At 34.8% G+C, this 25,573-nt stretch overlaps 1 protein-coding gene and 1 long non-coding RNA gene across 3 annotated transcripts in view; one reads left to right on the top strand and one right to left on the bottom strand.

The window, feature by feature from the left end:
• The window catches only part of blnk (B cell linker), a 28,952-nt gene continuing 3,379 nt past the window's right edge, over window positions 1–25,573 (top strand). The window contains exons 1-13 of one of the 2 annotated variants that reach the window (XM_055021702.1): window positions 1–213; window positions 343–405; window positions 12,245–12,291; window positions 18,853–18,918; window positions 21,204–21,250; window positions 21,695–21,732; window positions 21,815–21,923; window positions 22,489–22,592; window positions 22,668–22,737; window positions 22,864–22,932; window positions 24,282–24,307; window positions 24,421–24,446; window positions 24,685–24,738. In XM_055021702.1, the coding sequence (XP_054877677.1) occupies window positions 1–213; window positions 343–405; window positions 12,245–12,291; window positions 18,853–18,918; window positions 21,204–21,250; window positions 21,695–21,732; window positions 21,815–21,923; window positions 22,489–22,592; window positions 22,668–22,737; window positions 22,864–22,932; window positions 24,282–24,307; window positions 24,421–24,446; window positions 24,685–24,738 (932 nt within the window). Of the gene's footprint in view, window positions 214–342; window positions 406–12,244; window positions 12,292–18,543; window positions 18,677–18,852; window positions 18,919–21,203; window positions 21,251–21,694; window positions 21,733–21,814; window positions 21,924–22,488; window positions 22,593–22,667; window positions 22,738–22,863; window positions 22,933–24,281; window positions 24,308–24,420; window positions 24,447–24,684; window positions 24,739–25,573 lie in introns of those variants that run through there. The other variant, XM_055021703.1, reaches the window with a different exon arrangement.
• On the bottom strand, window positions 62–25,573 carry LOC129352624 (uncharacterized). The gene is made up of 4 exons (XR_008604901.1): window positions 25,216–25,573; window positions 15,336–15,453; window positions 2,610–2,736; window positions 62–150 (listed from the first exon to the last, which is right to left on the bottom strand). It is a non-coding gene; the product is annotated as an uncharacterized LOC129352624 (long non-coding RNA).

The following is a 25,573-nucleotide window of genomic DNA, read 5'->3' as shown; positions in this document are numbered from 1 at the left end:
ATGAAAATGGGAAAGTATTTTTTCTCTAAGGTGACCTCGGTGCCTGTTCTTCTTCAAGCTGAAGCATCGCTGGGCCATCAGTGTGTGGAAACTCGCTCTGGAACCACAGCGTCAGGAGTTAAGAGGCTCCCAGCAACAGCAGACATGAACCTGCCGACCAGAGAAGAGTGTGAGGGGTGGGATCACACCAAAGTGGCGCTTTTTATGTCCAAGGTGGGTTTCAGAGGAATGACTAAAAGTTTTGCAGCGGATGGCGGGGACCTATTTCCCTCAACATTTGAAGAATTAAACCGTGACTGACAGGATGTGCTACTGATAATGTTTCTCTGCGATTACCATCAGAATAACATGCAAGAGTGCGCCAGAACTGTGACCAGATTAAAGATTGACGGAGTCAAACTTCTGGTGAGTCTGTTTTTTACTAGTATAATTATTCTTGCATTAGTTTTGCAGAAAAAAAAAAGTTTTATCTCAGACTACATTAAGTTGTCCTCACTTTGTTTGTTTTCTTTTTGTTTTTTTTTGTTTTTGTTTTATTTTAACATTAAAATAGACAAATCCTTAATATGAGGCCCTTTAAACTGTGGAGATAAATCGAACCTTCCAGGCAACAGTAATGTGGTTAAATCATCTTTTATTAATCAAATCAGAGGTTTTTATCTGTTTACCTGTCAAATTACATTAATCAATATGTCTAATTTCAATGTGAAAATGTGAAATTAATGCAAAATCAATCAATTGTATAATTTTTTTTACCTTTGTGTATAAATGAGCATTGAAAATTTTCCAGAAAAATGGTCAGGAACATTAGTTTGAAGTGATGCCAACTCCCACCAGAAGGTGGCAGTATATTTTATTTCTACATTTGTGCCTCGGCTTAATTATTTCAAGTTCTAGCCTGTGATTAATTATTTGTGAGAAATAAAAAGTCACAATTATCATCTTACCTAAGTGCAAATATTTCAACATTTCTTGCAAATATTTCTAAATTGGCGTCAGAAAAGTTTTGATTTTCACTGAAAACAAATTTTTTAAAATCACGAAAGAAAATTTTTATTTTCAGATTTTTAGAGCAAAAACTAAATTAATCACATAAAAATTCTGGAGGGACTGACCGATGTGAAAAGATGCTCAATACTATTTATTTTTTTATTTTATAAATAATTCCAGTTTTGGTTTATTGATACTTTCTGGCCCTTTAAGAACATTCATGATCTCAATGTGGCCCAAACTGAAATTGAAAATGTTTGACTCCCCAACTGCAAATTATTAAAATGAGGATTTCAGTATTAAATCACTAAAAATAAACAGCTAAACTTTTATGTTTATTTTTCTATTTCTGCAAACGTGTGGGACAACAGACGGGGCCGTGCGCGACTTGAACCATGACGGAGCACAGTTGCTTGCATTACTTCCCATAATTTGCCCTTCCTCTTATAGCAGTCAGTAAATCTGTTGCAACTTCTGCTTTGAGAGTCACTTTCATCGCTTTGGCTGCGTTTGTCTTCGCCGTAGGTTTGAGTTGTTTCCCAGAAATGATTTCAGTTGAAACAACTGAAACAAATTAAATTTGACATCAACTAACTGTGATGTTCTAGTTTTCCACGGTTGAAAATGTGTATTTCTGATAACTGTTAGCATTAATCAAAGAGCTATCGATAGACTACCACAATGTTTTTTAAATAGAAAATCTATAAAGTGTGGCATGCTTTCATTTTCAGAACCTTTCTTTACAATTCAGACTGAAAGTCTTTTTGTGGGGTTTCTATTGACTTTACTTAATTGCAAAATAGCTCAAGCTCAGTGAGATGAATACATTTTTAAGTCTTGACACAGATTCTCATTTGGAATTAGGTCTGCACTTGGACTAGGTCATCCTAACCCATGAATATGCTTTCATCTAAACCGCTAGATTGTATCTCTGGTTGTAGGTTTACTGCCATCTGAAGTCTTTTTTGGCTTCCCATCAAATTTGAACAGACTTCCCTTGTTAAAGAGAAACATTTCCAAAGCATAATGCTGCCACTACCATGTTTTATATTGAAAATAGGGTAAGTTAGATTCCAGCTTTCTCCTGCCACATATATCCCAGCATGATATTAATTGTATTATATATATTAATTGTATTATTTATACTTTTCCACTAGGCATTTTTTACTTTTTTTCTTTTTTACCTTTTAGAAAGGTAAAAAAGAAAACTTAGTTTTATTCAAGTCATATTTGACTTGAATAAAACTAAGTTAAACTGAGACCTCCAAGCAGCCTTGCAATGCTACGTGTTATATAATCTATTTTAAAAATGTCCATTGGTTCACATAACTGGCATGATCACTTTCAAGTGGGCTTAATTTACAGATAAAATACTTTTGAAGTTTGTTAGTGTCACTGAATTTGATTTAGGAGTATCAGAATAAAAGGGGAGGATGGTCAAAGGACACCATTTTCTCCCGAAATGATTGTTTATTTCTCCCAGAAAATTTGAAAGAAATACACTGATCTTTATGGTTCTGACCTTATAAAATGAACAAGTTCAGGGTAATGTATACATCCTACCTGTCATGTTCTACATGACAGCAATAATGCATTATTTTTTCATATTATTTACTCACCTTGAGCTCCGTCTTGTGTCTCACAGGCTTATTTCCCCTAAAGGAGACTCCACAGGAAATATGATCAGTCAAAAAATGATGAATTTTTCAGAGCAGAGGCTTTGATGAGCAAGGTGCCAGAGCAGAGCTGAAGAATACATAAACATAGAGATATTGACTGATAGATCCCACAGAGAGAGGGAGATTCAGCCCTATTAGGCTAGCAAACACTGCACTGCGATTCAGTCTACCAAGTACTTCATCAGTGCACCGTTGGCACTCTAATGCTGCTGCATTCACACCGAAAAGCTTTTCTGGCCCTAAAAACAGGTCCAACACTTCCAGTTCAAAGCATTTGCACTTTGAAATAAGATGCTTGACATTTTGCTCTAGATAAGCGTAAATCACATCAAAATCACATCAAAATCTCTGGTCTCTTTGTACAATGGTGAATTAATTTAATTAATTTAAATGTAATTCATTTCTATTGTTTATTTATTTAGGGTACTTAAAATGTCTTCCAGTTCCAGAGCTAAATGTTCATTAGAATTCCATGTTTATTGATCTTTGAGAATGTATTTTTTGCATTAATATCATGCCTTTACCATTTTATTACTTGAAAATGGTCTCAAATGACAATGTCATAGTATATCGCAATAACTTCTGGGACAATTTATTGTTCAGCAAAATTTGTTATTATGACAGGCCTAATGCTTTAAAACATTTGCTTTTAACACCCCTTTTTCTTCACATAACAAATTTACTTTGATTAGAATCTGAATTTATAAATGAAATTATACAAATGAAATGAAAGATTCCTGTATTTTAATACTTTTAACAACAAGAAGGACCAATAAATGTGAAGTGCCACTATATCAGCCTGTCTGAACAACACAGACAGACAATAATAATATAATTTACTAAATTACCTACCCAAATAACTGTAATGATCTCCTGCTTTGATTAAACATCTCCGGAGAAACAATGTCCCCGCTGATATTTAGCAACATGGAGGTGCCGTTTACTCTGTGGTGACACCAACATGTTGATTTTGGCATGAAACCCAAACCACTGCTGTGCTGGAGCGCAGCTTGACAGAATATGCAATGTGACAATGTTGTGTATATTTGCTGATACCTCATGCAATCAGCCTAGAGTAAAGGAGAGATCCACCAAACCATCTCAATTTACCTTTAAATGAAAAGGGATTTGATATAACAAATTATATGCTTATTGCAAATCAGTGTTTATTAAGTTGTCCCTCAGTGTTATGCATTTAAATTTATTTTAATGTAATTCTAAACACTTCCCATTTGCATTTTGTTCATTTATAAATAAAACAATCCAACCTGAAAACAAAAAAGGTGACCAAGTTATTTACAGATTCTGGAAGTGTGGATTTCAAGCTTTCCATTGTTGTCAAACACGTGAAAATTAAAAAAGGTTTGTTCTTTTTTAGTAAGTGTTGTGTATGTTAATAACATTTAGGACTATTTGTCATTTGGAAGCACAATGAAAGAAAAATAGATACTCTTCTGCACCATTAAGTGTTAAATCATCCACTAATTCCTATCAACTGTATTTATTATCTTTTATGACTTGACTTCTTCTGATCAGATAAGTAATGATCCTATCCTTGTTTTCTTCCCGTTGGTATCTTCAGTTTTTCTTTTGCGTGACCTGATGTCAAGACATTTATCCACTCTTATTTATTTAACCGCAGGCCTTTGCTCAACTCGCTGTGGCGTCACACTTTGAGCTGACGTCACTGCAAATAAACGGTCGTTTATATGCAGTACCAGGTGGATCACTCGAGGCGCCGGGGACCTCCGGTGGTCCAGGGACGACAGTTTGGGAAAGACTTTTAAAAAAAAACTGTTAAACTGACCTGCCAAATAATTTATAACTGATTGTTTCACTCTGCTACAAATCACATATTATTTAACAATTTATAAATATTGCAGTAAAATTTAAAAGCTACATTGTTGTAACAGACACTTGGTTTCAAGGCACATAGTTCTTTTTCTAAGTTGGATCAGCGACTTGAATTTTCGTCTGGCAGTCAAATGTCTCTTGCTTTATTTTGCAAAATCATTCTGGCAGGATTCTGTGTTACATTTGTGAAAATCTAACAACGACCCAGAATTTATGTGTGATGTAGAAAAATCCTGAGACATTCCAACTTCATGTTTTGTTTGAGGAAGAGAATATTTCTACATGTTTCCACAGACATGTTTTATTTAATTTCCAGTATCAGAAAGCTCCAATCATGCATAATTAGGAAGGCTTCAGTTTTAACCAATGTAAAGCAGCAGTGTGCTCAGCGAGAGGAGATTTCAGGAGAAAAGCAAAAAGAAACATTTATTAGTTTTGTTGGATTAATTAGGAAATTAGGTGATTTTAAAAATGTAACGTCAAAGATGTAAAAACATGAATTTGATGCCCTGCAGTTTTAAATTTATCATAGTTTTTCACTGATCCAACCACAAGTAAGAATCACTAAGTTTCACTAACTCAACACCTTTAAAAGGCATAAATAAGATGGAGTTCAGTAAATCTAATTGGTTTCCTGATTTTAACCTAGTTTTTCAGCGTAGTCCATACAAATACTATTCCAGTATCAGATTTAATGTCTGTTTTGCATCATTGTCCTATTGCAGCACTCATTTGTTTCCCAGTTTCAACCATCTGACCCAAACAGTCTGCAACATCAGCACCTTCATGCTTAATTGAGGCTGTCCATATGGACAAGACAAACACCTGGAGAAATGTTTTATAATCAGATGAGTAGCATGTTTAGGGAAATTCGATTAAACTGAAGGATTTCATCTTAATTGTAAGGTTTTGTTCTGCACTTTAAGTCTTTTTGTGTTGGCTTAGGTTCTGTTTTAAGCGACGCTTTTGTTTTTTAGTTTAGTAAACAGTGAGTTTTATTTACATTCTGTTTTTCATTTAACATCTGTTCCTGAGCTCTTTTGTCATTATTGATGTTGCATCTCTTGATATTTTGGCTTGATACTCATGTTGTCTTTATTTTTTGCCATTTCAAGCTATGCTTCCATTCAGATATAATATATTCAATTAATCAATCTCACTTCCTCTTCTCAACATTCTTTGCTGAACTCTGCTGTTAAATTTGGCATTACCGTTCATTAAATCATTTCTGGTATAGGCCTGTCTGCTCCCTTGTCCCCTAAAACCAACATTCAAGATACATAGTTAAACCTCAGCCGCAGTTTGGTTGAAGTGAACTCTGGCGCAGTTTCCAAAAGCAGAAAGCGGACTACAGCACAGGGCATAAATACACCCAAAACAAACGTGCTAGCCTAGCACTTGTGCAAGAAATTGGTCATGGTCTTTTAGCAAAGATTTTTTTTTTAAATCAAACGCTTCTTCATTTTTGTTTACATCTTGTGAAGAAGGAACTTGAGCTCAATTACTTCTTCATGGGTTTTTGTGTCATTTCCTTCGGTGGTCATTGATGCAGCGCCACCACAGGCGAAGAGGAGAGCAGGATTTTCAAAATGTTGTGGTTTGTTTGACACAGTGCGGTGTGAAACCAAAACATTTAGCCACTTTGGTCCCCAATCAAACCGTGTCTACCAGACTAACACAGTTAGTATGGTGGTGGTAGCTTCATAATGAGGTTCTGTGTTTTTGGTTCTCTGCAAAATGTGTGAAATATGAAGCATTTCTCCTCCCCTCACATTAAAACATACACAAGGTTTAAGGTTGGCACAGTTGAATGGTTGCTGAGTGGACGAAGTAGGTCAACATTAAGCGTGTGGCCAAGAACTGAACCTTATTTAAAATTTATGGACTATCCTTAATAGTCCTGTCTTTCTAAGGAAACCAGCTAGTTTCACTCTCCTGTTACTTCTGTTCTACTATTTGTGCCAAGAAGAGTGCATAAGGGATGACCGTGGCTCAGTGGGGAGAGTTGTTGTTGTCGATGTGCCCCTGGTAGCTAGCGCCTGCAGCTGTTCGCACTATGCATATCTTCAGATTTTCTTTTAAGTTTAAACAAATTAAAAGAATAATTGTTGGATTTTATTTCATCATCTAACCCTCTTTATTATTAACAAAACTCTGGAGAAAAAATAAATTTTTTGTCAAAACATTTTGTTTGTAGCCTTGTACACCTTGTCCGTCTTGAAACTAAATGTTTTTGCTGAGCTTCCTTTTGTTTACTTGGCAGCTTGGCTCTCTTTTTGTAAGCTAAACATTAAAAAGCGCATTTCCAAGAGGGGTGAGTGGACCCCACCTAAGCTTTTTACCACGTACGCAGTTCTGGGGGGTGGAGGTCGGCTTTCTTTTGTGGCTTTGCAAACTGAAGAGCTAACTTTTCACCCGGTTGGCCGACCATAACATCTGCCACGCTTTTATTGACCATTGCACTAAAACTGTGGGAGAGTTTAACAGGGAGAATGCGAGCAGCAGCGTTCTGATCAGCTACAAACTTAGGTTTCTCTAACATGCACATGATGCGTGATAGAGATGTGGTTGTGCGCTTTGCTTTCAATGCGTTAACTTTTACGGTAACCGTAAAAGTGCCATATAATTTCAGTTCTTTCATCTACATACACCATAATCTTTTTGAGTTCCACCTTGAAAAAATAAATTGTTCCAATAAGTGATAAAATGTCCAAAATTATTTCAAAATTGCTAAGATTATTGTATACAAACACCTGAAAAACACAGCAGCTTATGATGACAGCTGGCTCTGCCAAGGAAAATATTCAGCCTCTTACTTTCCCTGTCAGTTTATCAGATAGAATGAAAGGTGTGAAAAATACAGTCTAATTCAGAGTACTACAGCAGGGCTGAGGACGACAGCCAGTCAGCACAGTGAAGATAAAGGTAATCTCTCTTTTTGAAGTCAGATTTGCTCACACAGGTAGACAAGGTAAGAAGAAAATACATGTAGCAGATCAAAGAAGTGTCACGCTGTATCTCTGGGACGTTGCCTGTTTGGCAGCTTTGTAAGGAAGTTACTTTTAGCTTTTGTGTATCACAGCAACACTACAAACAAAGGCCAGTCATAGAGGACAGCCCATCAATGGCAGAACATTAAATAAACGCATTACAGCACTCAGGTCAAGAGATGGGCTTCACATTAGATGTTTTCAAAATGTAAACCGTAGATCCGTTAAAAGACAGAACAACTTTTATGGATTAGATGTGTCCAAAGTGTGGGTCAGGGGCCATTTGTGGGCCTTGGACTGATTTTTCTGAGGCCTTTGACTGCACTAAAAAAAATGATACAAATTTGGTCCATAGAATCCAATGGAGACTTTTAATTTGGAATCAGGTTGAAAATTGTAACTAATATAATTTTCTTACTAATATGAAGTACAACACAAAGTATTCATCTTTTTAGAACCAAGTTTGTATTCTTTCTGAAACTTGAATAAATATAGTAAGATAAATTTATTCAATCGAACCCAAAGTAAACTGAAAACTAGATGTATTTCTTTTAATACAGAAAACATGCAAAATTGTAGTAGTAGTAGTAAGTAGTACTTTTCTATCACAGAAAACTTTGAGTAATCAGAATTTTTCTTTAAAGATTTTATTTTAGATTTTCATCAGAGAATTTCTACAATAAAGTAGAAAATTTCTGAATTTCAGATGTAACATTTTTTTTTAGAAATTTTATAGAAAAAATTTCTAAAGTTTTGTAGAAAATTGCTGAGATTAATCACAAAGCATCTGAATTTTTGGTGGAAATTTACTCCTTTTATTCTATCTACAACAGATCAAAAAACAAAAACGCTTCCAAATTTTGTATCTACAATAAATGTCAAACTACTTTCTTTGCTACATTTGGAATTTTTTAGCCCTTGTGGCAAAAAGTTTTGACACTCCTGGATTAGATGTTGCTAGAATTTTATTTTAATTTTGGTTCGAAATATGATGGAAAAACGGCAAATATGGACTGAATGTTTTGGGTCATGAAGGAAGGACAAATAAAACACTTCTCCCTGGAATTAACTTGTCACATTGGTGATTCTAGAGTGTTTAAAGCCGCCCTGTGAACATGCTGGGAGTCCGGAGACATCATGCAGTGGTGGTAATATCGTGAGCATGTAGCTGTGAAATCGTTCTGTCTGCTGCAAAATTAAACAAATTTTTACCAAAAACAAACAAACAAAAACAAAACAGTTTGAACAAATCTGTGAACAGCTGGGTTGACGTTTCACTAGCAAATCACATGAACAGAAACAATGGCCACATTCCTCATGCCTGCTTTTGGTTGAAACCGAGACTTTACTCTTACAAAAGTGTTTTCTTTTCCTTAAACTTATGGTCAGTTTTAATCAGAAGAGAAACAGAAATGATTTAAATTCCTCCTTGGAAACTATCACTACTAGCCATCCAGGTTTTCATTGTTTTAATTCGCCATTTAAGCTGCATAATACCAGCTGAGGTGTTTGTATTTGGAAATGTTGGGTTGTTAGCTGATCAATCAAAATTTGCTTTATTGGACAAGAAATTGAATTACAGACATCACCTACAACTATTACACCAATAGAGGAAATAAAAACATAAAAAACATCCATCTGTTGTCTTCTGCTTATCTAAGATTGGGTCAAAAGAGGAAATAATTTATTATAGCAGTTATTGCCACCTTTGAGATGGCAGCCATGTTGGATTGTGAAGCCTCTGAGTTTCCTGAAGGGGAGCTTGCAGCTGAGTTTTCCAAATTGGAAATGTTAAATTTTGAAACTTGACAGCAAATATAAAATATTTCTGTTGGAAATCTTTCCCTTCAAGTTATAAATGCAGTTTGTGTTTAAAGTTAGGATTTGTGATTTGTGTGGTTTTCCCTTATTAACATTCCTAGATGGCTATTAGTCTGACCAGAACCCTGAGGCAAGGTTGTCGTTCCAGAAACCTTGAAGTAAATCAAGAAGGCGTTCTTCAACAATATCCAAGAATTCAAGCTGTGAAGGGCCACATAGACATGTTTTCTGGTCACGTTCTGGACTGGATATAACCTGAAAAAGCACTTGGAGAATAAAAATGAAGCTGAACGTGAAGACTCCAGGTCTGGAGAGCAAAAGAAAAAACAATTGTGGCTGCTGTGTCTCATTTAAAACAAGCACAGACACTCCTATAAATAATTCACGCTAGGAGTAGTACCTGAGTATCCACTGGGATAGACTATTTGATATTTTATTCTGTGTCAAAAGGCTAAGTCTGATTTTATACAGATGCTTTTTGCTCTGCTGTGAGCCAGAATGATGATTAAGTGTTTCTCTGAGGCCAAGGTTCAGTTCTTTGAAGGAGGTAAAGCCTTTCGTATTAAGTGATCTCTCTCTCTGATTTACAAATGATTAAATCACAAGCTTTGCCTAAAGGCCTCCCAGCTATGCTATGGGCGTATTCCTAGAGGTAGTACAGCCCAGGGTTGCCAGATCTGAAGGACTGTTTCCAGCCTAAAAACAATGTAAAAAATAAACATTTTAATGTAACTTTAATGTATATTTAATTATATAAAATCTTGTGTCCCATACATCAGACTTGTGACAATTCACATTTATTGTATTCTGACTGGAACCAGATACAATTGGGACTGCAAAGGACTTGACTTGTTAAACACAACAGGCGCTTTTCCACTGGCAAGTTGCGCCCGAACCGATTAATTTACGATTCAGTTCTACACCAGGTATAGAGCTTTTCCATTATCCGATCTCCTCCTCGCTATTGTGGGCAGGACCTGAGCAGCAGCAGCTGTGGTCAGCACTCCGCTGACGTTTGCAGCAACACTCAGCAATGGAGAGAGTTCTGGTTCTGATGGACTAAAATAAAACCCAGATATTTCATTTTGTCTTATAGAAATTCATAGGTGGCTCAGACATTATGATAAAGGTTCAGATCAGATGATTATTTCACTATAATACATTCTGGCACTTCATTTTTTTTAAAAATGCATCCTTTTGGATTCAGGTAATGCAGAAAAAGGATGTAAATCAATAGCCACAATTAAACTTTATTATTTTTTAATCCAAACAAAAAATAAAATTAACATCACAATTTAATACTATGTAGTTCCAGAGTTTCACACAGTTGGCACAAAAGAGCAGCTCCATCAGAAAGCTGACCACAGCTGCACCATTTCTCTCTTTATTACAGTTTCAGAGCAGCTAGCTGCTAGCATCACTGCTAATTCACGGTCATTCTGCTGCACAAGTTACCGCATGCGTTCATATGTTCCTGCTGCTGTTCTTGATTAAACTGTTAAGTTGCAGTGATATAAATCACGAGCCAATCAACGAATGCTGTCAGCTGTCAAAGAAAATAAAAAGATCGTGTACAATAAAGAAAATAGCGCCCCCTTCATTTCCGGAGTGGCGTTCCCGCCCTTCACTGCTCGTTCATTTAATGCTCACATACTCGGCTCATATTGGCCAGTTTCTACATCATTGATACGTATTTTGTATTTAATTTGTATCTTAGCATAACAATACGAAGACAAACTTTTCTTTCGTTCCTCATCCCTCAGACTTCAATGCGAAGGCTTTCAGAAATCTGCTGTCATGGGTCTTCATCACATTACAGCAATTTTGGAAACTGAAGCGACTTAGAGCGAATAACGACCTGGAGCCATGAATTATGAATGAAGAGGGGAATACATAATTTAGCAGGGTTTGTTGCATATTTTATCCTAATCATTTTTCCTTTCATTTAGGAGTGACAATTATCTTGCTGCAACAACACACATGTTGAAAAATGACAAAATAAAATACAGTGTAACAGAAAGGCACATTAATTCTTCAATGTTTGATCATTTTGGTTAAGTTTTTATTTTAACATTTAATGTCATTAATTGAAATCGAAATCCAAACACATTTTTTGCATGTTTTCATTTATTTGTTTGGAATTTTGGCCTTATTGTGGTGAGTTTTTAGCCATTTCAGCTTCCAGTTTGTGTAAATCTTGTCCACAAAAGAATAATACGATTGTTTAAAATGTAATATATTAACACAATGTTTGCAAGTGTCTCTAATCTGCAGGCTTCACAATTCAAATGAACTTTCAATAAGTGCATTAAATGTCTAACTGAGCACTGTTTGTGAATAGCCTTCAGAGATATGCTGCCATCTGCTGTTATTAAGTAGATATTGCATTCACTGTTCACCTGCTTAAATTAGTTTAAGTTCTAATGTAAAGATCAATAAATAAGAATATCTACAAAATTATAAATATTCCTTTATTTTGATTCAAAAAGTGAGTAAAATCCATAAAGAGTCATCATGAAAGAAGCTGGATCCTCAAAGATTGTTGTATCCAAGAATATCAGTGGAAAGGTGAGTGGAAGGAAAAAGTTTAGTAGCAATTGGGATGAAAGAGTATTGTGGAACAAACCCATTTAGGGGTTTTCTTGTGTTAAACTGTTCCTTAAGCAGGGATGTCAGAAACATTACTTGGGCTAATGAGGAAAGTTTTTGTTTAAATTGAAAATTGAGATCCCAGAGCCTGAAAGAAGAGCAGAGAAGCTTTTTTATCAAGTCCAAAGTCCCTCCAACCATCTACCAGAAAATCTTAGAGCTCTATCAGAGATCATTTACTGAAATGAATTCCCTTTATGATCATTTCTAATTGAGATTCACCTGTAAATTCTATTTTCTTTTCATTTCATGTTTTGACAGAATCTCACAGAGTACGACATCAGAAAGTTCAGCCTCCTTCAGCAGCCGTAAGTAACCCCCAACTTACTTTTTTATTTATGCAGAAAATAAATTTATGAAAATTATTGAGAACTACAGAATCATAAACAAGCTGAGGCTCTGCTGAGACACACTTTTAAAATGACCTTATAATATTTGAATAATATTATTTGGGATTGGCCATCAATTTCTACCTTTTTAAGGTGAAAAAGGTAGAACCCACAACTTAATCGATTCAGAGTAGTCCAGCTCTTATGAGATATTTTTAGTATTTTCATTTGCATACACAAAACAAACTGCTCTATGAGTGAGTCGTTTCATTTTCATGACCACTACGTTCTCTAATTTTTACTGCCAAAATAAAAGATTGCATTTTTTACTGCCAGTAAAACTGAGAGTGTAAAAATGTCTAAGTCAAACTTCTTCAAGTGAAACTTATAAAGAGTCTAAGTGTGTAAACTTTTCTAGCTTTTTGTCGCACTGTAAAACCTTTGAAAGTGGTTAACTTGAAAATGAAAGTCCACCTGCTTGAAAATGCAACTTACCCACATTATCAAGTTAAAATAACAATTTAGTTTCACTTTAAAATAATTTACATTTTTGTTTCAAATTGCATAAATAAAATAACACAATATAACACACTTCCATCTCAGGATACAAAAACATGCAGCTAAGCAATCTGGGAACTAATTCCCACTCCTGTCTTTTTCCTCTTTCCGTTTTTTTTTTTTTTAACTCTTGGAGGTTCGACAAAATTAATAAAACGTTAACACAATTTACTGTTGTCAGTTTCTCTTTCACAAACTCACATTTTGATTCGAAATCTAGAACTTGCTGAACAGAAGATAGTAAACACAGCTCAGTATCACTGAGAAAAAGTGTTGAAATTTCTGATAATTTCTTATGAAATGAACCAAAAATAAATGCTGCTAAAAGACATGAAGTCACATACTTGCTGTGATTCTCAGAGAACTTTAAGTTAAAAACTTGGCCCATCCCACTAAAGCTACAAAATGTCTGAGTTCTCTGGAAATATTGTGGGAAGAGAAAATGCTGTGTTTACAGCTGTGTGCAGCAGCTGGTTTTGATATATAGATAAAAAGAGAGACAGGAGAGATTTGGTTATGTCTGACTGCAAATTCATTTTACTCTGAAATGTCCGTTTCCTCTTTATTTATGGGTTATGTAACCTTTTGTCAACCTGAAACAAATTCCCCTTTTTGCGGTGCCAGCTTTGCTGAATATGAATTTCTGTTCAGATTATTAGGAAAGATTTAAATATGTTGTTTTTGAAGTTCTTGAATTATTAGATTTAAATTTAAATAACAAAAGTAATAGAAATGCACTTCCTTATTTTGTTAATTTATTGTAAAAGTTGCAGTTTTAGAAGAATATGTAATTTCATATGGAAGTTTTTAGTGCTTTAATGGTTAGTTGAACATGTTGGCCTAAATATGTTGTAATTTGTCTATTACCTTAAAAATGCTGTTTGTGATATGTCAAAATAGAATTACTTCAAAACATTTAGACCATTTGTTATATTTTTCACCTGCTGAGTTGATGACAGTAATTTTAAATAAGGCCACAAGGTGTCACTGTTAAAAAAATGTTAGGTGAATCTGCATCAACTTAAGAAGAACCTGTTTGTGCTCTCAACATTTCTCTCCAGAAGCCGTTGAGTCATTTGTTTGAGCAAAACTGATGAAGGCTCCAACAGATGGTTGTTACCTTAACGACAAAAAAATAAATGTAGTTTTTATCCACAGAGCACTGAAAGCCCGCTGCAAAAAACGCTAAGAGAAACATCAGACAGGTAGTACTGGAAGCTGTTTTAGATGCTAATGCAGTTAAATGCTACTACGAATGGAACTAATTACTACTACCCATATAGATTTATGGGTGGCAAAATTAACTGGTGGCGGCAGCTGGGAAAGACAGATGTTTGTGTGGGCGTGGCTTTTTATGACCCCTTTACCGAACCAGGAAGTAAACAATGTGATAAGCTTAAAATCTACAAATGTTTGCAAAAATACAATCTGATTCCATAAGACACCCATTAAGATCTCAGGAATAACTAATTAGAAAGACTTTTATTGGTCTAACATGGTATGTTGCCTTTTTTTTTTTTTACATTACTCTGCAAGATCACCAAAACATGTAAATTAAACAGAACGTGTCCTGATTTATGTGTTGCTTCAGATATTGAAACTCGTCAAAGGAAGATCGAAATAGCTCTCAAGATGTAATGAACAGATCTCAAAGCAAAGATTAATCCCTGAAAGCTGACATAAATGTTGAAGAGCCATGGGATTAAAAACAAAATGTTTAAAAAGATCGACTGGCTATGTTCTTTTTTCACATTTCTCTCATATTGTATAATATTTCAATTAGATATCCACAGAAACAATAGCAAAATCTGTTTCAATACAGTTTTTGTAACATGTCATAGCATATATTGCATCAGCTGTTTCTATAAATAAGGAAGTTTTTTCCTTTATAAAGAGTTCAACTCAACCACATAAGAACCACATTGTGGAAAAATTACTTGCAAAAGAACGTCATCCAGACCACGTCACTGTCTGTTTTTAAATTGCTTCTTTAAACTTTTTCCAGAGACAAAAACAACTTAAGAACCTGTTTGTGCTCTCAGCATTTCTCTCCAGAAGACTTTGAGTCATCAACATCTCACCATGTGAGATGTTTTTAGATGGAGCTTTTTTGTTTTAGTTACCTATTACCTTTTTTTCTTTTTGCATTGCAAGCTACGAGTTATTTTAAAGTACTTTGTATTTTGCAATGTAATGTCATTTATAATTTCTTATGTGTTTTTCTGTATTAGGATGTTCCACAGACAGTAAACTTTATCAATATGCATGCAGGAATGCTTGCAAAGCATTTAGAGATGGGGAACCATGATCAGAACATTAGTGAACGCAAAGCATCATGAAGACCAAACAAAGCAGACAGGCCAGGGTGAAAGTTCAGGAGAGATTTAAAGGGGCAGTATCATGTAAATTTACCCTTTTTTAGGTTTACTTCATGTTATAAAGTTATTCCCTCATAAAAAACATACCTGGAGATTTGCCTTGATTCTTTCGTGCATGGTTGAGGAATCCTTGAACCTCCCATTGTAACCATTCAGCTGTTGAGATGACTTCCTGAAGGTGGAGTTTCAGAGAAAACAGGAGTTTCTTAAAGAAACAGAAGCCCAATTTCAAAGTGTTAAATTATAAAGTCAAATTTCTTTCCATTTCTTTCTATAACAACTAGACATAACATAGTTACTTGATTGTGCTAGAAAATACATAAGACCATCTCTTTAAAGCATTTCGAGGTGATAAATTGTCAAAAATGTGAAGAGTAAGGTAAAAATGCAAGCCGACCAAGAATTGTTACAGTCAAAGAGACAGTTAGCATGCCACAATTTGGGCTTTTGTGGAAAGGTAGCAAGAAGAAAACCATTTTTAAAAGAAGAACTCCCATTTGGAGTTGCACAAGCTTTTTGGGGCACAGAGCAAATATTTTTTGAAGGTTCTCTGGTAAGATGAGCCATAAATTGATATTTTTCGTCCACAAGTAAAATGATTTCTGCAGAGAAAAAGGCAACACTCCACATCAGCCTGCCTTTAACATGCAAGGTTAAGGTTTTCAAGGATACAGTGGATTTATAGAATCTTCCTTGCAACTACAAATTGTTATTCTGACCAACCACTTAACATTTCCATTTTCAGTATTATTGTGGAAATTAAGCTTTAAAGCAACATAACATGTCATGACTTGTCTTTTTATTGTGTTAAACATAACCACTCAAATTATTCCTCTGATCCTGCAGTACCTGCGAATGGAACATGTTCCATTGGCGTAAATATATCAGAATCTTCTTTGTAATTACTATTATCTCATGTAAAATCCAATTCCAATCCAAATAAATAATCTCTTTGCAATTATATTTGCACAATGCAACACAATAACTGCAGCTGAGCATGTGTTGCCTGTTGGTTAAAAAAAGTTTTCTTTAAAGTAAACATCCTGTGTAGACATCTGGTGACACTGGAGAGGAACCACTCCCTTCAAACAGGAAGAAACCTCCAGCAGAACCAGGCTGAGTATGACCATCTGCCGCAATCAACAGGAGGTTTGCAGGACAGGAAGTTGACAAAAAAAAAAAACAAGCCACAAACCATGTGCATGTTTGACAAACAAGGAGAGCACAGGTATTGGCAGAAATAGTGCTAATAATTGCTGTCAGGGAAGAAAGAGTGAGAATAGAGTATGTATTCCTGAACCAGGAATACTTTCCAATACACATGTGCATAAAACCTTGTGAAGACTCTGTTAATTTAGAAAAAAAAATGAATTTTGCAATTAAAAGTTAATTTAAATTCATGCTTATTCATGCAATAATTAATTAAAAAAAAACATGCAACGCCATGATCCACGAACTACTTCCTGTTATCATCTTCTTTGTGGTTTCCGCCAGTGGCAACATCCTGTTACAAACTCCTGTTGTTGTGTGAAAACATTTTTTCATAGCAATTTTGCAAAATAAATTAATTTTGACACAGCAAAAAATAAAAAAAAACTTCATCCCAACACCAAAACTTTTTGTCCAAAACCTTGAGGGTTTTTTTTTTTTTTCAAAATTGCCATGTTTCCATGAAGCCAAATTATTTTCGAAATGTTAAATCATACAGTCAATGGAAACAATATAGGAAAGAGATTCAGCTAAACATGGATTCTAGTTTTTATTTTAACCTGTAAACAAAAATGGTGACATATATGTTTCAGGCGCACACTAAATAAAGTTTATTATCATTATTATTAGACATGAAAAACAAAAAACAGATTTAGCTGCAGCATTAGTGCGCTCACTTTGTTCATGGAGGAATCACGAGAAAACATAGAAAACATAAACATTCTGGCCAAGGTGTATTAATCAGATTAATTAAATGCACTGTCCAGGAAATAACCTCATCCAAACACAAAATACAAGCAAATAAAGCATAAATGGAGAGAGAGAAAAAAACTACACTTACGGCAAGACAATATAATAAAAAAAGTAAAGTTCTAATCTTACATGTAATATGTTATGATTCTTCCAGATAACATTTTTTTTAAAGTTTGTTCCACAGAACCAGATGTCTAAAAACTCCACCACGCTTTCTGTTTTTCTCATTCAGTTAATCTGCAGTCTGAACATTGAGAGCTTCACACATACAAAGTGAGAATTTAAAATTACACTCTGGATTTAAAAATAAAGCTAATTTTACATGTGGACTTCATTACGCTGAGGACATGAAGTCACAGGATGTCAAAATTTACTCACTTCACAGAAAAAAACCACGTGAAGTTTCATGTTCTTTTTTACATCTAAACTCTATTTTTCTCTCATGATTCAAAGTCTTAAACATCCAGAAGCCTTGTCAGTGAATAATGTGGACGTTTCGCAAAAACTGCTTCCTGTTTTTGTGATCATGTGCTGTCCCAGCAATTATTTTGGCAAATTAAAATAAGTGTCAAAAAAAAAAATTATCATGGCAACCGCACATGTGGTAATTTTCTTCCCAGGAAAGGCTGCAGACTCATTTTTTTAAAGGAACTATGAATAGCACAAACTTGGGATTGCGACACGGTGTTTTCCATGACATGATCACACTTTAAATTAGATAAAGTTACAGCTTTATCACTCTACTGAATGCTCTAATATTTTCAAAGAATCAATACATTTGAATGGATTGTTATTTGATACATTGTTTTGTAATTGCTACACTGCAAAAACAAAACCTCACCAAGTTTCTAGTGCAAATATCCTAGTACACTTGTTAAAAGTAACTTTAGCATGATATAGATACATTTCATTTTTAGAAAAATATATTTTCATTTTATAACTTAATTTAAGTTAACAAGGAAGCAAAAAGTATTAAGGAATTATTTATTTAAAACAAGCTCACACAGCATGCGAAAAAGATACTTTTAAGTGAGTTTGTCTTATTTCAAGTGTAGAAACTAGACCAAAAATACTCGGTAAGATTTTGTGTTTTTACAGTGTTCAATACATTTCTATCAAAAATGTCGTTTTATTACATATTGTCCTGCAAAGGTGTTAAAATGGCAACTTCTGGTGCTGGAAAAAGGGCGACATTGAAGAAAATCACAAAGCATCATGTGATGCAAGAAAGTGTGGTCAAAAACAAGAAGTGATTTTTTTCAGACTCAGGCAACTGGAACAAAACCACTCCCCTTTTTCTCAAGACTGACAGTCAGACAGAGCGTTCGTTTGCAAACCTGCTAACAACACGGCAGCATCGTCCATACCTATGATAAGAATAAAATTCGGAAAATGTCAACTCTTGGGTTAAATGTAAATATGGATACGTTGAATAAACTCACGGCGCCTGCAACAGCAAAAATTCGGTAAGAACTTGATTTTAAATTTAATATTTGTTGTTAAATAAGCTCTGAGTACAAATTTATCTGGTTTCTCAAATAGATAATTTAAGGTTTTTCTAACTAAATGAGAGTGGGGGGGAAAAGAAGAAGAATTAATGTGATGAGGTCATTTTTCTGAATGGCAGTGTTGTGTCTTTCAGGCAACTTCAGAAAATGGTTCAAGACATCAAGAAAAATGATGGCAGTTTGCTGAATAAAATCAAAAGGTCAGTGTCTAAAATATCCTGTCGTCTTGGTAATAAAGCTGCTTTATAGCATCTTCCATTTGTGACTTGGTCAAGGCAATTTCATTTGTATAGCACACTGTCAGCAGAAAGGCAATTCAAAGTGCTTTAAAAGATTAGACAGAAAATAAATCAACAAGCAAACAAAAAAAGAAAACAATCAATTACAGGGGCAGAGTGAGCAAAAAAATAATGACTGACTGATCACTTTATGATGTTACAATTGTTATTAATCACAGGCAGCATATCTGAACAAATTCACTTATAATCTAGATTTAAGGGAACTCAGTGTTTCAGCAGTTTTACAGTTTTCTGGAAGTTTGCTCCAGAGCAAAGGAACTTAAAAACCAGAAAACCTGAGTCGCCTGATAAGTTCATACCACAACAGATTCTTATTATGTATGTTGGTGCTAAATCATTCAGTGACACCAAGTTGTCTAAACATTTTCTTTTTGTCCATTAATCTTTGATTGTGAGTTTTTACTTAATGCTGCAATTTAAACCAATAATTATTTCACCAAATGCAAGAAAAAAACTGCCGTCACCTAGTTAAAGAGCATTTCTGTATTATTTCCATGCATTGTCAAGTTAAAATGACTATTTATTTTACTTTAAAATAATTTTAATTTTTGTTTTGAACTGCATGAAAAAAAATTCTTATCTGATCATAAATTTTATTAAACATCACTATGAATTTTGCTCAAGAACATTTAGTGAGAACAGGACATGAAAATTAACATTTGCCTTAATAACACCAGAGTCAGATCAATATAACGCACTTCTATCTCAGGATACAAAATCATGCTGCTAAGCATTCTGGGAAATAGTTTCCATTCCTTTATTTTTCTTCTTTCAGATTTTTAAGTCCTAATCTAAAAACTCTTGGAGGTCTGACAAAATTTTAAAAAAGTTAACACAACTTACTACTGTAAGTTTATCTTTCACAAAGTCACAATTAGACTCGAAATGTAAAACTGGTTGAATTTACTTTAAAAAGTAGAAGATAGTAGGCACAATTAAATGTGACTCAAATGTTTTACAGTGGAGCAACATCTTCACTAAAACTAAATCAGCAACAACTCTTTTGTTCACTTCTTTTGTCAGTTGCATTGTTTTAAAAGTGCCTGTAGCTACAAGAAATGATTGAAACATTTCTGTCTACTTGTCTATTTTATGTAGGAGGATTTTTATTTTGTCTCGAAGTTGGCTGATCTAAAAGTTCTCAGTGCGGTTTGCGTACAGTGCACGCTTCACTGGACAACGCCAATTCCTCTTTCACAAACGTTGGAAAGAGAGCGGCACACGGACCAAAAATACCTAAAACAGATGGCCGTTCTCTCACTTTCCTTTCCTAAAATGAGTCTGTTTGTTCTCACCTTGCTTTGCAAATATTTGATTAATTTTAGTAATTCGGTTTAAAAAGTAAGACTCTAGTTTTATTACACACAGAATGGTTATTTTAAGCTTTTGTTTCTGATAAATGCAATGATTAGCAGTCGATCTCGAAAACAACAAACAGAAAACAATGTCTGATGAGAGTGGACTCCATACAATATTTATAATAATTAATTCAAAAGGAGCTTCAACCAAGTGCAGCTTTCATCCACTCTCAAATAAACGAACACATTGTTTAGTATGCGGACATATTTTTATTGGTCTTCTGCAAGGCTGGGCGGTATGGCTGAAAAACTTTTAATAGTGTAAGCTTTTCATGTCCGTCAATACCAATAATTATTGATTTGTTTTTGTTTTAAATGTCTGAAATACAGCCAAACTGGTGGGTGAGTGAGCGAGTTCCACCAGGCTAACGTCTTTCCTCTGCTTACATTTCCCAGAATGTTGTGCAGAGTTCAATGAATATTCTACATTTATAATATTGGATATTCTAGTTGACATATTATCTATTGATGTTGATTCATGTCTATCACAAGATATTTGTTGTCCATTTATTGTCCATTCACTGTCTTCACTGTTAAGTTATTAACAGTGAAGACGCTGTTATTTAATAAGACTGTTATTGCCCTTGTCTGATGTAATATTCATTGTAGGCCATAATCAACATTAATAGACATAAACATTATGGAAAACAGAAAATGAGCTTTTAGAATTATATTTTTTCTTTCTGAGTGGTTCTTGTCTATGTTTGGTTCTTGTAAAGTCTCACAGCCAAGACTTTATAAAGAAAAACTCTTCACAGATGTGGCAGAGCTCAAAAAATTGATAATCATAAATAATTATTCCTTTTCTTATTGTTTTATTTATTACAGACTGAAAACCAAACCTCGTCCAAAAGTTCCTGCCAGAGACTACAGAGGTAAGAATTCAGCGATAACAGCTCAATATATGTCCAAAATAATATTAATAACAAAAAATAATGATGCTGTATAACTGCATTAATCAAATATAACAAATATTCAACACAGCTTTCAATTAAGACAATCAAGATGTTCTTATCAGGACTTGTATTCACAGACATTTTGAATGACTGCAGTTTCACCTCCTGAGTGAATTTATGAGCTAAATTATTGCAGTTTCTGTTTAAATGCATCATAAATCTGTTTGGATGCAGTTCGGGAAGTGAGGCGACACACTCCGCTAACCCCTACAACAGGAAGGTGCACTCAAAGCCCAGCCATCTTTCTAAAAATAGACAAAGTGCTCCAACACCTGCACATGACTGTTTGGGGGTTTTCTAGATATACTGCGAATTTAAAAAGTTTCAGTTTCCATTTATGATTAAATTAATTTCTGTTTGCAGGTTTCAGAGACAGTGATCAATGCTCTGATCCAGAATACGTAAGTCATTTTACATGAATTCAAAACCAGTAGTTTTGCTTTCAGATATTCCTTTGAAGAGTTACAAATGTGTTGTTTCCAGAATGAGCCATGCGATGACCCGCCTGATGATGACAGCTACGAGCCTCCTCCAGTCCACAGAGAGTTCACCAGAAGTCCCTTCCCTTCCTTACCAAAGGGGGAGTATCTCGGTCAGTACTGCAACCAGAAAATATCTGATACATTGACTAATTTCTTCCAAAATATGAGTCATTTTCAAGTGGTTTTGTTTTCCAGTAAATCATAAAATAATTAGAAAAACATTTTCATAATAGGTTTTCACACAAGCATCTTACACTAGCCCTAATTCCTAGCTAATTGGATTAGCTTCACTTTCAGCAACTTAGCTTTTAGCCACTAGCATTAGTTTTGACAAAAATGCTGCAGGACTAATTGTCCAATTGTCTTAAGTTGGGCCTGTTTGAAATTCATTAGCAAATGTTAGCATGCTAAAATTGAATGCTACACAGATTAACAAATAAATGTCAGCGTTCACACATGGTAACATTTGAGCATGTTAGCATTTACAATTTAGCATTTATAGCTAGCGACCATCACAAATAAGTCTTGCTGCTTATCAGTAAAATAATTTATCCTGAAAAAGAAATGTTTACATTGCACTGAACTAAATACTTGAACAAAGAATTAAACTTTTATTTTAGCTATTTTTTACAAATACTTTGATATTTTGTTTCTTGTCTTTCTTCTTCTTTCCAGACAGCTGTCATGCCCGACCAAGCCGACCTCCCAAGCCCATCCGTCCTGTTAAAGCATCCAAACAACTTCCTCCTGAACCACCACATCCATGGAACGACAAAGAAGTGAAGCAGCTTTCTTTACCTCATTTTAACCTTTATTAAATGCCTTCCTTTATTAAAACTTTATTTATTTTGCAGGAAGACTACATAGACCCAGATGCTAATGGTGAAGATGATTATATAGAACCCACAGAGAATTCATCTCCAAGTAAGTATTTCTTAAAACATACAAAAAGGAACATCTGGTTACAATTGGCAGAAAATGTGAATTTTTATATGAAATGTTAATAATTTGTCAAGTGTTTTTCTTGCCTTTCCTCACGCTCCACATTAGAAGGTGGAAACAGAGGTGACTATCCCATTTTGCCTCCAGCTTTACCAGATCGTCCATCCAGTCCTGAAGGTGAGTTTATTTAATATGCTGATCAAATGAAACCTTACTTTTAACATTGCTAAGTAAATCTTAAATCAATTATTTACACTTTGTCAACTTAGAGTGTTTCCTAGAAGACTTAGATCAATTGAGAACCAAAATTGCACCATTTGGTGCATTTACAGCTTCTGCAGTTTGTTTTCATGCTACACTGAGTCAAATGATCCAAACTAATTGAAAAAGCTGCTCCCCTCTTTCCCTGTGTCGGTGCTGCACCAAGAACCACTGAACAAATGACATGAAAGCCTGTGAAGAAGACATTTAGCCCGATTTCCTTCTTCATAAAATGTATTTTAAAAATGGAGTAGTGTCAGATTTTATTTCTCTATTGTTGTAAAAGACTATGAATCATTTCTCCCGCTACTGTTAGACTCTCTCGTTTGAGTTGGTTGTATTTACTCAGATTGCCCTGTGCTCTAATGAACTTTCTGTTACTCGACATAAGCATTCAAACCTCACCACAGTTCACTTCACCAAACCGAGACTGAAGTTTCGGCGGACCAGAATTCACATCAGAAACAAACCGGGCTTTCGAGGCAAACAAATAAAGTTTTATAAAAGCAGATTAAACAAGACTGGTGTGAATGCATTCTTAAATGCAACTACTTGTATGTAGTGCTTCAAAAAAGACAACAAATATATATAACAATGTAATGGAAAAGTTGCACAAATTGTAGCAGCACTTTTTAAAAACAGTGTGAAGTGCAACAAGAAGAAGAAGAAAAAAAAGATTTCTTCTACTGCAGCATTACTAGCTGACATGACTTACACAAGCAACAAATAACTTAAAGACATGCAGCACAAAGTTCCCAAGAAATTCAAATGTGAATATGGACTGTAGGAGGCAGAGAAAAGTTAGTTTTTAACCAAAAAATAACTAACTCACAACTAATACCGCAACTTTCTGCTGCACTTTCTGCAAATAACAGATTAGATGTACAGTAGCTTGTGAAGAAGAATATTTTTAAAATAGTAATATCACAAGGAATAATTTGCCATGTTGAGCATTTTATTGGCCATGCACAACGTGGTGATATCAGAATATAAGAACATTTTGGTTTTAACTCGCATCATTTCATAGAAAAATATATTCCTTTCTAAATAGTAGTCAACAAGCAGGATGCTAATGCTAAAAGCTAAAAGCAAAGCTGCTAAAGATGAAACTAAGACAATTAGCTGAGGAATAGTGCTAGTGAAACATGTTGTTAGGTGCTATATATGTGTGAAATAGAAATGAAAATGTCAGATAGTTGATTTAGTTGCAAAGGTGACTTTTTTGCTACATGACTGATTTGTCCTTTGTTTTATTTTTTTAACAGATTTATATGAAGAACCTGAGAAAGAGGCAAGTTGCTGTAACTTCACTACTTTTCTATGAACAATAATTACCTAATAGGAACAATAATACTGTATGTGGAACAGGGTGTAGTTCACTTTTAATTTTTGTCATTTTTACAGGGACAGTGTACGGCTCCAGAGAGAAGGTCAGTTTTAGGCTTTATTACAGTACATTTCTACATGAATTGTTACTTTTATACTTTATGTGTAATCCTAAAGTTGACAGAAAATTGTATACAATTGAGTATGTCCATAAAGATCCATTTTCAATGTTACACATTCATAGTTGGATTTAAATAGGAAACCGTTTTATTTAACCAATGTCTGGATGTTATGTCAACATTTAAGGATCTGTACATCCAACATCTTTTTTTCTCTTTATAGATTTGGTCTACCTCCTTTCAAACCGGGTCCTGGTTTACCAAAACCAACACCCAGGTAGGAATGGACCCTCAGCAATAAATCATTTGAGTCGCCATGACGGGACGGGAGTATTATTCAGAGCAACTGGAACAGTTTTTGCCAGTTTATTAATGGCTTCTACTTGTTGGAGTCAAGCTAATTTGTCTATGAAGGTAACACACCTGATTGGAGTTCAGATTTACAAAATAGCTGAAATACCTAGCTTAGAAACCGACCCACACCGCCTCCCTCCTGACATTTTGATCAAATTACCGACTTTGCCTGAATTCAAACCACATGATTTACATCATTATGCCATAAACAGTGTTTGCCTTCACACCTGAGCAGCGTTAAAAAGGTACAACAGACGAGATGCTAACCAGTTTTTTGGGTGTTGGTTTTGGCTACTTGACGGTGCGGCACTGTCTCCATGGTTACCAACGATCACACGCGTACCTTTTACAGAATGCGATATTTGAGATCTTTCTAGTATATAAAAGTTAATCTTCTTACCTTTACAAAGCTTTCTTTTCATCCTTGTCTGATTGTTAAGCCGACCGCGCAGCATACTACGAGCATTTTAAAGTGAATTCAACTAAATAGAAGCGATATTTGGTCTTTTTTTTTCTTCTTCTTCTATTTTATGGTGGTTGACGAGCAAGCTATTGAGGTGCATTACCGCCATCTAGTGGAGAGTAGTGGTGTGTTGACCGGAATGTTACACTGTGTATATTACCCCACATACAAAACAAAACAAATAAACTAAAAAAAAAGAAGAAAAAAAAGGTCACAGATGTTTGACTAGCTTTAAAGGAGAGCATTGGTTGTTTTGACGTCTGTCATGGCGGAGTGGGAGTGACGTCACGTGCAA

This window comes from Poeciliopsis prolifica, unplaced genomic scaffold (assembly GCF_027474105.1).
Source record: "Poeciliopsis prolifica strain line A6 unplaced genomic scaffold, Auburn_PproV2 SCAFFOLD078, whole genome shotgun sequence".
Lineage (NCBI taxonomy): Eukaryota > Metazoa > Chordata > Actinopteri > Cyprinodontiformes > Poeciliidae > Poeciliopsis > Poeciliopsis prolifica.
The sequence above is the reverse complement of the archived record's forward strand: the minus strand, read 5'-3'. Positions and strand labels throughout refer to the sequence as shown.